The 14,443-nt window shown below is 45.4% G+C and overlaps 1 protein-coding gene across 1 annotated transcript in view; it reads right to left on the reverse strand.

The window, feature by feature from the left end:
• LOC119374876 (vitamin D 25-hydroxylase) overlaps positions 1–12,579 on the reverse strand; it is a 39,310-nt gene extending 26,731 nt beyond the window's left edge. The window contains exons 1-2 of the mRNA XM_049411065.1: positions 12,456–12,579; positions 1,973–2,220 (exon numbers count right to left, since the gene is read on the reverse strand). Of these exons, the coding sequence (XP_049267022.1) occupies positions 1,973–2,187 (215 nt within the window). The 5' untranslated portion in view covers positions 2,188–2,220; positions 12,456–12,579. The remainder of the gene's footprint in view (positions 1–1,972; positions 2,221–12,455) is intronic.
• Positions 12,580–14,443: the final 1,864 nt, after the last annotated feature.

Here is a 14,443-nt window from a genome sequence, read left to right on the forward strand (position 1 = left end):
TAGTGCAGCCATCACCGCTAAAAACAAACACACACAAACTTGCAAACAGCTCTTAAAACTGGACAATGATGTCCATCTAGCGGAAAACATCAGACATTCAGACATCAGACACATCAGATATCAGACAACTACAAACAGCAGATATTACATAATATGCTGCCATCTGTGAGACATCAATCAATCAATCAATCAATCAATCAATCAATCAATCAATCAATCAATCAATCAACTTTTATTTCTCACTTGAGAAATATGGGGGTGACGGAAAAAAAAAAACATTGTGAAAAACATGTCTCGACTACAGCAGAGTCTTTATGGTTCTGCCGTTCAATCACAGGGAAGCGCGCGCGCGCGCGTGTGTGTGTAACATCACACATTGATAAGAAGGCACTTAGTGGTTGAAGTGCGCACTAGGGGCCGGATTTCGCTATCGGGTTCAACTCTTAAAGCCGAACTTTATGGGTCCCCCAATTTTTCGATTGCTAATGCGTTTATCTTTAGGTCGCTTTGCAAATGGTATGCGTGCCCGATGGAAACGTACTTCCGGGGTCCCTTTTGCAATCGCATAAGACGACTAGAAGGCGAAAGCCATCTTCTTTTTTCTTTTCAATCGATGTATTCATCCACCGTCCCTACCGAAAGCTTTCTGCTCATCACCTTGTGCTGCGCTGCCTCCGTGATCCTTTGACCTAGCGTCCATTTCATGTGATGACTTCATCATGTGACGTCCTAGAGACGGCATGATGACGTCCCACAATTTGGCTGTCTGTGACGTCTTGATGACGTCATATGGAAAGGTCATCACGTGAAGATTGTTTTTTCTTCAATTATTCGTTTTGACGCCGCCGATGCCCCTGACGCTGACGGTGCATTTGCTCGTTTGATGGGGCGTGAAAGGCTTTCGCATCAATATATATGTTCGCTGTAACGTCTCTCAGGATAAGCGACTGGAACATAGCACAGTGGTGTATAAATCCGAACTCAAACGTTATTATCAACTAACGCGCTTAAAGTATGCGGGTGCACCTGCAAAACGCTTATTAGAAATTATTGGCCACGTTGCTTCACGAGTTCATTGGGAATACGACCCGAGAATACGACTCCGAGAATACGAATGGTCGTCATTTGGAGGAAATCCAATAACATGATGAAGACTACTGAAATCGTGGCTTAATAATCCGCCCCGGAAAGACATCACAAAACAAAAAAGAAAAAAAAGGAGGCTGCAGCCAAAGAAGGCGCCTCGAGGCATGTATGGGTGCAATGGATAACAAACGTGCAAGTTGAATGCAAAAAGTAGACACAAGTGATATATATCGCTATAGATGCTCTTGCAATATTGTAGATAGATAGATAGATAGATAGATAGATAGATAGATAGATAGATAGATAGATAGATAGATAGATAGATAGATAGATAGATAGATAGATAGATAGATAGATAGATAGATAGATAGATAGATAGATAGATAGATAGATAGATAGATAGATAGATAGATAGATAGATAGATAGATAGATAGATAGATAGATAGATGCATCTGAGTAATACACGGTTTCATTATCGAGTACTGTGAGAAAAAAAGCGATGTGGTTCGGTTGTTCCTCATACCGAGATTTTCATGGATACTACCATCACCAAGGCTTTTTTTGCTAAGCATAAATGAACGTACTTGATCGCTCAGCCATGCCGCGTCAACATCAGCAAAGCCGCATTCTGCTGCTCCCCAGCATAAAGTCGTATAGGCTAAGCTACGGCACCGGTTCAATACCGAGTAGCGTCACTGTAGCTGGGAAACTCCACCACAGATGGGAATAAAGTTGGCATTTTAGAAGAATGTGTTTTTTGAACACGAGCAATCAAGTGGTCAGGAGTTGGCACAAAAGGAAACACACGCACAAACAAACCTACACTGCACTACAGCAGTACTCTCGCTTCCTACTCATACGGGCTCATTGAAATACTGTACGCACCTGATGACAGGTCCGTACTCCTTGGCCCACTCAAGGCACTCTGTCCTGTGGAAGTCCCGGCGAAGCAATTCAACGTGTCCTCGGATACTGGTCGTTGGTGGCATCGGTGGCAGCTCGCTGCCAGGAGGCGCACGCCATCGCAGGAGCCACTCGTTCAGAATGTAAAAGGCGATCCACAGAATCGAAGCCAAGACGGACGTCAGAAGGATCATCATATTCACGCTTACTTCACCTGAACTTGAGGTGGACTATAAAAAAAAGAAAAGAAACATGAATAAGGCATCACGCGCAGCAAATATCTTTGGGCTTTTACGGCTGATCCGTGGCCAGGGTGCCTTAAGTGCAGAGTAGAGTGTAAAGTAAATCAGTGGTAGTAATTTCAACTTTTGCAAAATATCCGTATAAGCATTCACTGGTGACGGCGAACGTCTGATAGCGACGTCTTCGTTGCATCGTAATGATTATCAATTCTTCAGCTGCAAAGATAGTGTCTCAGGCTGCACTGCATATTGCTGGTAGCTTGGAAACGTACAGACATGCTGAATATATTTGAACAATGGCCGTACTCTGTGACATTTAGGGCTTACGCTCCTGTGTCTTCACGTGCCTAGTGCAGACTTTCATAATGAGATTCGTGCGGGAATATGTGCACAATGACATTCAGCTTCCCCGTTTCCGTCAAAACATCAAATTATTAGTGGGTGTTGACTAGTTTGTCAGTATGTAAAATCTGTACTAATCTATGACTTCCAATTAGACACCGACAGCGATGCTCATCACAATTGCCGAGATTCTGGAAAGACGTTTTTAACAGCAAGGATCATAATTCTTGCCACCACTGGGAAATCGTGATTATTTAAAGACATCTCGCTACTTACACATCCCAGAATTGTGTGCATCCAGGGAGTATGCGCCAGGGCGTGCTATATTGGTATGGTGTAGTTCGTGCCGTGTGTGACTGAAATCGCCGTCGACTCGTCAACACTTGGAAATAATGAACTTCCTATAGCTTGTTGGGATTGGCAGAAATAAAAAAAAGCTGAACTCGCACGTAATTCCGAAGTGGGCGCTGATGGCAAAGTTTAGTTTGGACGCTGCAGGGTGACCAAAATTGCATTGCACGTGGTACTTCCGACCAGGGTTAATGCTTCACGAGGGAAATAAGTACACGTAGAAATTCCTTGAAACGTTGCCTAGGCGATGCGTAAGCACAGAGTTTGCAATCCGTAAGCATTCCTATGCGACTGAACGAGATGACTGACCGTATTTTCCTGTCAGGTGAGACGAGCATCACCATAAAAGAGCAAATAATTGAAAGAAGAAAGCTTTCAATCCGGTGCTGCTGTTCGAACTCAGGCCCTCACGCTCCGGAGGCGAGTGTCTCATACACTGGGGTACATGCCCATTTCGTTGCTTATTGCAGGAAAGGAAACCATTAGAACTGCACTGACAGTCCACATATTCACAATTTTTGCGTTAATTGCCCCGCCACGGTGGTCTAGTGGTTATGGTGCTCGACTTCTGACCCGACGATCGCAGGATCGAATCCCGGCCGCGGTGGCTGCATTTTCGGTGGAGGCGAAAATGTTTGAGGCCCGTGTACTTAGATTTAGGTGCATGTTAAAGAACACCAGGTGGTCGAAATTTCCGGAGCCCTCCACTACGGCGTCTCTCATAACATACCGTGGTTTCGGGACGTTAAACCCCAGATAATATTTCTATATTTTTTTACGTTAATTGACGCCTGTGCTGGTATACGCAGAAGAGGCCAGGGTGGCTCTCACCCTAATCAAAGAAGGGTGGGGGACGCCATATGTCTGCCCCATGCTATTATTTACTCGAACCTGGCTCGTTATTGTTGAAAGCGCCGCTTATTTACAATATTAGCGGCCGAGGAGCCCTAACTGTGCTTTCCAAGCACTCTTTTCCTATCGGAAAGAACAGCGTTGCCAGTACCTCCCAGTGTCTTTCGGCGCATTGGGCGGCACTGGAAGCACAGTACAGTGCGTCCCCGTGTTTCACAACGCTTTGGGAGGCGCTGGGACACACTAGACAGCGTGGCCGGTGCCGCCCAGTGCGCTGAAAGGCACTCGGAATAGTATGCAGTGAGACCAACTGTGTTACAGTGGACTGGGATGCACTGTGGACACTACAGTATCTGCCCGCGCACTGGGAACTAGAGCACTGCACGGGCCGTGAATTTCAGCCCGGGCCCGGCCCGGGCCCGGAACTCGTTTAAGTTTACCCGCCCGTAGCCCGGCCCGGTGATTCATTGAGCGAGCCGGGCCCGGTCTGAACCCGAAAAAAATTTTGCCTACCCGGCCCGGCCCGGCCCGACGGCAGATCAGGCCCGACAGAGGCCCGAGCCAATAATATAGGTGGTGTTGCCAGAACATAGAATCTACAGCAAAGTGTTAGGTAGCAAATATCTACGCTTTGATGGCGAATGTTTCGCTAACAATTCTACTTTAGCCTACGGTAATTTCTTGTAAAAAGGGACTCACGGTGGAAACAGTTGAGTGGACATACTGGGTGCAATGAATGTTTGCTCGGGCAAATGTATACCATAAGTGTTTTTTTTTTTTTTTGCAAATGCAATGGGGATCATCAAGAGCGTTTGTAGCAGATATTGCAGCAAGGAAAGTGATTTGAAGCATGAGTTTAGTTTCGATAGGAAGTGCAATAAAAACAGAGGAGACAGAGAACAGAACGCTCTCTTCAGCTTGTTTTTATTGCGCTCTTTACTGAAACCTAAAACGTTCTAACGACAAAGGCAATAGTGCACCCTGCTTCTGGCTACGTAACACCTGTCTTCAGCATTGTAGCACCTCGCCACAGCAACATAGAGGAAGAAAGACAATTTTATTACCTTTTTGTAAATACACTAACCTAGGTAAAAATTACAACGAACCGTGCGCACTACGTGTAGTTTTAGAAATACGTTCAGGCAGATGCAAGGACGAAAAAAGTATTTGTGGTAGCATTCTTTTCATATATCACATCACTACTACTATATACAGTCCATAAGTCTTTTGCGGCATATTTTATAGTTTATTTCTTCAAGTGTTATCGTGCAAACAAACAAATTATCTAGAGACTCCGGCTTGAAGCACGCCATCAATCGTTGCATCACATATCCTGCCACGCTATAGTTTCTCGCACTGCATGCGCTATCCGCAGGGATGCACATCTGCCTTGCGAACTGTGAAGGCGTCGGCAGTCGTTGTCCTTAACTTCCACCACTGGAGCAAATTTAGGACGTCTTTGTGAACCTCTGCAGAACGAACGTAGCTTTGCAGTTTATCCCTTCGTTTCTATCGTTCCCGAACGTCGTGACGCTATTCAGTCTTACCTATACAACTCATATTTCAGGGCTTCTTGCAGTTTTCAGCAGTGTATGTTATGCATGGCTTGTGCCGCGCTCTTTTTTTTTTCTTATCATAATCCGCTATGCCTTCCTAACGATGTTGTGCTCGTGGAAGGTGATCGCTGGAGTACGCGGGTAGGAGTGGCAGGAGGTGGACAAAGTGATTTCGATCTATTTTTGGTGTCCGTTACAGTGTGGTAATAAAAGCGCAAATAAGCCTATCGGCGCTTACTCATTGGATGCATATCATCATCATCATCATCATCAGCCTGTCTACGCCCACTGCAGGGCAAAGACCTCTCCCATGTTCCGCCAATCAACCCGGTCCTGTGCTTTCTGCTGCCACGTAATACCTGCAAACTTCTTAATCTCATCTACCCACCTAATTTTCTGTCTCCCCCTCACGCGTTTGCCATCTCTTGGAATCCAGTCAGTTACCCTTAATGACCACCGGTTATCCTGCCTACGTGCTACGTGCCCGGCCCATATCCATTTCTTCTTCTTGATTTCAACTATGGTGTCCTTAACCCCCGTTTGTTCCCTGACCCACTCTGCTCTCTTCCTGTCTCTTAAGGTTACACCTATCATTTTCCTTTCCATCGCTCGCTGCGTCGTCCTCAATTTAAGTTGAACCCTCTTTGTAAGTCTCCAGCTTTCTGCTCCGTAGGTAAGTACCGGTAAGATGCAGCTGTTATATACCTTCCTCTTGAGGGATAGTGGTAGATTACCATTCATGATTTGATAATGCTTGCCGAATGAGCCCCAACCCATCCTTATTCTTCTAGTTATTTCACTCTCATGGTTCGGCTCCGCGGTTACTACCTGTCCTAAGTAGACGTACTCCTTTACAACTTCCAGTGTCTCGCCACCTATCGCAAAGCGATGTTCTCTGCCAAGATTGTTCCACATTACTTTAGTTTTATGCATAATATTTTCAGACCTACTCTTCTACTTTCCGTATCCAGTTCAGTAATCATGAGCTGCAATTCGTCTCCCGCGTTACTCATCAATGCAATGTCGTCAGCGAATCGTAGGTTACTGAGATACTCTCCATTAACTCTTATCCCTAACTCTTCCCAATCTAGGGCCCTGAAAACCTCCTGTAAACACGCGGTGAATAACATTGGAGAGATCGTGTCTCCCTGCCGTACGCCCTTCTTTATTGGGATTCTGTCGCTTTCATTATGGAGGACTATAGTGGCTGTGGATCCGCTGTAGATTTCTTCCATTATGTTTATATAGGCTTCGTCGATGCCTTGATTCCGCAGTGCCTGCATGACTGCTATGTCTCCACCGAATCAAATGCCTTCTCGTAATCTATGAAGGCTATGTATAGGGGTTGGTTGTATTCCGCGCATTTCTCTATCACCTGATTGATAGTATGAATATGGTCTATTGTTGAGAATCCTGTACGATCCTGTACGTATGGTTCGAGAATCGAGAATCCTGTACGTATGGTTCGAGGTAAAGGGACATCACCCGGCACGGAATCCGTAATTGCCTTTTTCCAAGCGTGATATTTTGTCAAGCGAATATATTTTGCCTCACGCTTTATGCTGTTTGAACCTATGCTATTCCTGCACATTCCAACGGCGTTGAGGCAGTATCGTGTAGCTCTCACACTATTCGCAATGCCCATAGACTGTCGCGCCACCGAGCGGAATTCAGGAGCGTCCTCTCGAGGAGGGTTAGTAGACGACAAAATGGCGGCACTATGCAGTCGCTTCCTTGTTCGGCTGTGCTAGCCTCAGTGTTAACGCGTTGGCAAGAAAGGAACACTACGACTTTGCATGTTCCCTGCATCAGTGAATAAACCGGGCCCTCCGCGACACGAGAAATCTGATTCGTTCTTGCGAGACGCGAAGTTTTCGTGAAAATACGTGGCAACTCGCGCTTTCAATGCTAGCCCACAGTGTACGCATACTATCAGCTTCGCGAGGCTTTCTGTAGCCACGTAGGTAAGTTAATTGTTATCGTCTGACATTCAGTTGAAGCTCACCCTGTTTTACTTGCATATATAATTGGTCAGTGTTTCTTGTAGTGCATGAGTCCCATAACACTGTACGCGGAAGGGAGGTCGCGCGGGCTCGCGATGTGCTCAGCCTCATGTATAACTGAGCGATCTCAAGTTGGCAATACATGAAAATAGGGCCTCTATCCTTTGTCAGCAAAGCGCTGTTACGAATCGTGCGAGCGACGTTTCAATCATTCGAGGACGCGTCTGCTCGACGCCTTTCATGGAGCGAACGCTTTCCATCCACGCCGTCCTTCGCCAGTGTGTTGGGTTTCATAGCCACCGCTGCGCCTCTTGTTTTTGTACGTTTGTTGATAGGTGGCAGCACACTGCAAGCGATTTGCTTGTTGACCGGTCTGAGAGCAAAACGTTCTCCGCGCCCAGACGTCTCTGTAATTGTAAACGTGGTGACGCGGAGTGGTCGAAGTCGTTCGGCGGAGGAAATTCTTCAGATTGCTTTCAGCAGTGATGTTGAAAGAAACCATCTTGAGGACGAGGATTTTTCACTGGACGTAGAAGACTGTGAAAGCACCGAGAGTGACAGCGACGATGAACCACCAGCTGCTAACTCACGAGGAGCGAGTTGCACTTCACGTCCCCTCGAGCGCTAATGTTCTTTCACGCTCGTAAGTCACTTTGATTGTATTTAATGTATAATATCCTTGAGCGAGATCAAAATAAAAGCATTGCTCCTCTTGTGCATTGCATGTATCACAATTATTGTGGATATTATGGAGCGCCGCATGCCGCCAACACGCTCGAGCTCGACCAGCGAAGCGAAATGGTTAGAGCGATGGAACGTGCAGTCACGGCCACAATCCACGCCTCACGGCGAACTTCTTCGACGTTGCGAAAAGCATACGTGTGTGTTCTTTTCGATATTCATGTTTCGATCGTGCTGATCGAACCTGCAACATGCGAGTGAAGTACACATGGCTAGAGTCTCAGCATGGCTGTGACACAAGCGCTACTGAATGGCATGTTAAATGCTTGTGTTCCGTTGAAGACGTAACTCCGCGTTTCCGACTGCGCAAGCAATGACGACGGGGTATTATCACAGAACACTTTTATGTTTGCAAGCCATCATCACGCGCAGCAGCGATGGCGCTACTCGCTGGCGGCCTACTACTGCGGCAAATCCGTCAGGCAGGCTCGGTACGTACTACCTCGGAGTGCCGTTCAGCTCATACGTCAATTCTAGTTCATACATGTTCATGTATATAGCACGCACAGGATTTCGCAAAGCATCGTTATGCACGATAACGGAGCTGAAATATAACCTTTCACTTCGCAGCAAATAATTAGGTGGCGAGTACTTAGCACTTTCCATGGTTTGGGAAAGTATTTTAGTCTCATATCCATTTCAGTGCAGCTCGTGACTTCATCCGGTGAAAGTGGCACGGTTCGCACGTCCTATCTGTTCCTATGCTAACGAACGGGTTGACCCTCCTCCTGGCGCCATCTTGAAAAGCACGGCGCGCCACCTATAGTTCGTGGGCATTGCGAATACCTGTATAGCTCAGGAGACCCAAACACGCGGCCCGTGGGCCTCAACCTAGAGGCCCGCGGCCCGCACATGACTGTCGTCGTCCCATTTTTTTCATTTTCTTTATAAGTATGTTTTTAAGCTACACAGACACGATAGGTCTAAAGTTTTGTTATCGTGAGGCATCCCCTGCGGCCATCATGTGGTGATACCTAACCGTGAAACAAAACTCTATATTTCACAATCGGCGTCCAGATTTTAGTCGTGTTGCAGATAGGTATCGATATGTTGTTGGAATCCTGTCGCTAAATACCCTTCAGAAACGACCCATATGTGATATATTAGAAAGCTCTTCTTTTAAATGGCAACGTTAGCTGACATTTAATACGGACTAGCCCCTCCCCTCCTCCCCCTCGCGCGTTTTTAGCTGCGTTACTGTCCTGGCCCTGGCCCTGGCCCTTGCAGGAGTAAATTTTCGTGTATGCGGCCCGTTAGATAGGTGGGTTTCAGACGTCTGATATAGCGGAAAAAGGCGAAAGTTCAAACCTTAACAAACTGGGCACACAAAGCAGGCTGTGCATGTTCATCTCGCGTCACATGACCACTGGGGGCTGTGATGTAGCCATGGAAAAAGAATGTGTCTGTGTAGGAATTCTATGTAACGAGACTGCGTGCCGTCCTTTCGTTTTAGTGGAGGGCTGGAAACTTCAAAACGTTGCTTTGGAGCTCTGTGATCGCTCTCGCGATATGTTAAATGTATATATTTATTATATTACATTTATTTGGGGATATAAATTTGGGATATAACATTTGGGATAAAAATTGATAACGAATGCAAATAAAGCACAGAATAACGACATGTTAACTATATAAGCGCGTGGTATATCTAGTTTTAACTCGCCCGATTAAGATAAATCAAGTAGCCCCATATGCAAGGAGGAAAACAAGTTCAGTACTTGTCCCTAACCCAAAATTCCTCCAAATAGCTTGCCCCACATATAAAAAAGCTTTTTTTTTTCTTTCGAGAGAAAATGTGAAACATATATTCATGCAAAACATATGTGGAACAAACTGTAAGGGGCACTAGAAAGACAATCAATTTTTTTCTTACCACAAATTTACTATTTTGCAATTCCTAAATCGCCACGCTCGCCGGGCCAAGAATCTTGGTGAGAAAATGCGCCGAAAGATAAATGCGGGTGGCGATGCCCCCTTGAAATTCGCGCACCAGACGCGGCGACATCTTAGATTGTGACGGCGTCTAATGAGGCCTACGTAGTTCATAATCTCCAGAAATGAAGTATATTGACCTCTGAGGGGGCCATAAACTTAACATACCGAGTGTCAGGAAATTTTTTACAGCCAATATCCCCCAAGTACGACAAATTCAGTTTGAAAACCGTGACGTCGTGCTCGTAGTTTCGGCGCGAAATTAAAAAAAATGGAATTTTTACCTTCATTTTATCGTCTAGCTGATAATAAGCTTATGATGGCGAAATGAATGACATTCGAGTTCGTAGAGTACACTTGATCAGTCTAAAACGATTCAGTGCTTCACTATAGTGCCCATTAAGAGCCGAACAAAGTCCAAGCCCGGCCCGACCCGAGCCCGCCACCTCAAACCCGGGCCCGGCCCTAAGCCACGGGCAGGGCCGGGCTCGGGTTTCCGGGTAGGCCCGAGCCCGTGCAGTGCTCTACTGGGAACACTGGCGGCACATTGGAGGAAACCTGGGTCTGCTGGGTGGACTTCGTATAAAATTTGATATTGGATCGCGAGATGACGAGCATTGAACATCAACGTTCTTCACTGCGATCATGGCCCACAAGGTACAGCTCTAAGCCTAATGGTTGGTAGGGCTAGAGAGAACGAACTACTGCGGCTGTAGTATGCTAAACGTAAACATGGGCGGAAAATATGTCGAAACGGGTGACGAAAACTGAAACGTTTCTTGTGCAGATCTGATGTACGATGTTTTCTACATAGATACGACAAACCGCTTAGCGAATCCGTGTGAATTACGCGCACAGTGGCGGTTGCGCTAATGCATTTTGCGGCACAACGTGAAAGATGGTCATTCTGATCCTGGGCAGCGCATGTCAAACAAAGCACCTATCTTCTGCTAGGTTGTCACGAGCATGGAGAGACTGAAATCTGCGTTTATAAACAAGAAAATGAAGTGCGGGCCACCGGAATCAGTTTATAACGTGAAGAAAAATCAAGTCCATTTACGTATTTTAAGAGTATCCAAGAAAAAGATTCAACTGTCGTGTGACGGCGATGATATCATTGGTTCCGCATGTCTGTATAACGTGCGCGTTTTCCATAGACTCTGCATACGCATTAGTAAGACCATGTCAACAGTCATAAAACAGCCCAGTTGAAATACTTTCATGATGAATTACAGTTGCAGCCGGATTGGTATCAACTGTTCATGAAATGCATTGCTTTATTACACTGTTACAACACCTTGTTATCTGAAATTTCTTTCTGTGTAACGCTTAATGTGCGCTTATAGAGGCGGCTTGAATATTTTGTATGTTATGTATTGTGGGAGCAACGCCCTTCGCCAGGCGGCTATCATGGCGACGTTTGCTTCGCACTGGCGATGCGCGTGGACCAGTCGCTCGCCTCAAAAAGAGCTGCTGAGGCTCTGCCGAGGGGACTCAGTTAGGTATGCTCAGCAAGTGCGGTCAGCAGAGTGCGTGCGTCTGTTGTGTGTGCCCCGTTGCGGATAGGGCTAGTACGCAAGTGACGTGAATGAGGTTATGTACTCAATAAACGTTTATTTTGGAGTTTACACCGGCGGAGCAGTTTCCTTGGCAGCAAGACGGCCCGGACCCCACAGTATGTAGATTAAGCGCAATTGTAATAAATACCATGCTAAAAAAATTTGGCAGATGTTATGCGAAGTATGCGGCGGGAACGTGACTATGTGGTGTAACTTCTTAGGTTCAGCAAAACGTTACGAAATAACGCTCAAGATATGTGCAAATGGTATACGCAAACACAAATGTTGGAGAGTCCCATATTGAATTGATTTTAGATGCGAAGCAGCTTTTGCTCGGGGCTGTGTCCGTCGTCGGTGGTGGCGTCCGAGCTCCACTGCGCATGCGCATACTCAAATGTACATCTCTTGGAGATATACCATGGTCAAGAGGTCATTGTTTCGGGTACGCCAAAAATAAAAATCCCGGAATTTTTCCGAATGTACCACGTGCCCTCACAAACAATTCTTGAATGACCTTCCTGGCTAACATTTCACACGGCAAATATCTTAATGGAAACAGTATTTTCTACTTTATAAGTTATTACGGTCGTCGAACACACACGACACTAAGTCATTCGCAGGAATTTGTTCTTTTCCTTCTTCATGCTCCTTGTTAGCAACGCCAAAAGTACAGCTGATGCCACAAACGTCAACTCCTCAAAACAAACACTGAAATTTCTTGTAATAATTCATCTGTCGGACTCTCATCACCAACTGCGGGTACGTGACATTTATGAAATATAAGGCGTACTTAAAACACCGTGTAAAAATGAGTGAAAGTTCAATCACGAGAGCAGAGAAAAGTGTTCGCGCGTTTTAAATGAGCTCAAGAAGTATTTCAAGCTTACCTGCACCAAAGTATGTCTTTCGCAAAAGCACCGCGTCGTAGCACCCGTCTCGCGCTCAATTATGGTGTCACCTAAATAGCGGAGTCACTTATGAGTAACGGCCTGTTTCCTGTCTCTGTGTTCCTTTCTGTTTGCGCTCCATTTGTGTCTATTTTCGCGCGCATGCTGTTCTTGTATTGTATGCCGTCCTTGTGCATCATGCTCCAGTTGTGCAGGAAATACCTGCAGCGAAAACGTGCGCGTTACCATCCTTGTTCGCCACAAAAAATAAATGGCTGTTTACCAAAATGCCATCAGGGATTCATATTAACAGTGAAAAAAAAAAAGACACCATAAGAGCATGGCATATGTGTCACACGTTAAGCGGAGGAATTTCCTGATGAAATAGTCTGCGATAGTCAGCCCCCAAGTAATCGAAGGACGCATCATGCAATAAGTAGGGTATACACTTTGCAAAGTCCTCGAGCATGGTACAGATTATCCCCAGGTCACCCACAATACACTGGTTTATAAAGTTATTTAACTTCACTCTATGTTCTCATGTGAAATGAAAAACAAATGTCGATGATAATTGTATTCGCTGTGTACTATTCCTGTTTATTTTATATTTTATTTTGCTCTTTTACGTTTTTTTTTTCATATTTAAGATTAGTTTAGTATACATGAATTAACGTATAGAAACTTCATCAGGTAAAGTTACACTGAACACAAGATCATGTCAGTTTGTTTTAGCATTGCGATAACAAATTATTCTACATTATGTGGTCTTACAAGCACCCCTCTGGGACCTCACATGCAAAGAGAAGGAAAGAGGAGGTATTCTATTACGACTACAACTTTCTTGCGATCTTGAGCTTGTATTTGTTCTGCATAAAAAAAAAACGTTATATGTGCACACAGAATTCTGTCATGTACCTGTATTGACCCGGGCCAGACTGTTTAAGCAAATACAGTTCCCGCAGCATTAACTGCCGGAATAAGAGTGAGTCCGTGCGTGCTTTCGCCGTCGCCAGTAGCAGAGAGTCAGTGCGGAAGCAAATACACAGTACATGTTCATGGGACTGAAGTGTGTAAAGTTATGATTATGTTAGCACATGATAGCATCGTACACATGTATAACAGTAATGCCATTCTGATTTAATTACTACATGTTTCTAAGCTCTGCGCTCAGCGGTCCATTTAGAAACTGTGTATTAAGCTCGACTTCAAGCAACGCTTTCGTGTATCGTTACATTTCACTTCATGTTACTTCGGGCGTTTGGTACGCAATTCAGCTGCAGTCGGACGTTACTTACCGAGACAACCATTGTTATTACATCGCGTGGGATCAATAAAATACTGTTAAAATTGACCGAGCGGTACAATTTGTATAAGATGTCTTAAAGGGCAATTGGCACCATTTTTCGAAGCTGAGGTTTACTCTATCATATAGATCTCCTGTATTTACAGAGGCGGCCCTGAGCAAGTGTGAAGCTCAGCAAATTCTGATAACATATTTTATTTTGATATTAATGTTGATTTTCCCATGACACACGTACCTACATCGACACTGCCTTGACGCCAGGTTAGAGTACTAAATCCGGTGACCTCACGCAGTACAGTATGGCTAGTGGCCGTGACGTCAGGCACTAAAACTTACAAAATGGCCGCTTGTGCGTCACCAAAAGAGCCACCGCGCGGAGCGGCCGTGGAAGCGTCACCATATCTTGCTCGAGCACCTGACGAGAACATTATACCGCGTTGTGACGTCGGGGTACAGTAGGAACCGAAACTACCTTTTAAAAGCATACTATATTTACTTTTACAGGGTGCACTCACGCTTGGTAGGGCTGTTTTAGGCTCTTGAGGGCTTGGACTTTCACTTGACGCAAAAAAGTGACAACTGAAACTTTTCGCGTCAGTGCCCCTTTAAGGCTTTCGATTGTTCAATTCAAATCATTCTCGTTTTGCTAGGCTGCTTCAGCTTGCTATGGAGCTCGCATGAATTG

The sequence above is a fragment of the Rhipicephalus sanguineus genome, chromosome 11 (genome assembly GCF_013339695.2).
Source record: "Rhipicephalus sanguineus isolate Rsan-2018 chromosome 11, BIME_Rsan_1.4, whole genome shotgun sequence".
NCBI lineage: Eukaryota > Metazoa > Arthropoda > Arachnida > Ixodida > Ixodidae > Rhipicephalus > Rhipicephalus sanguineus.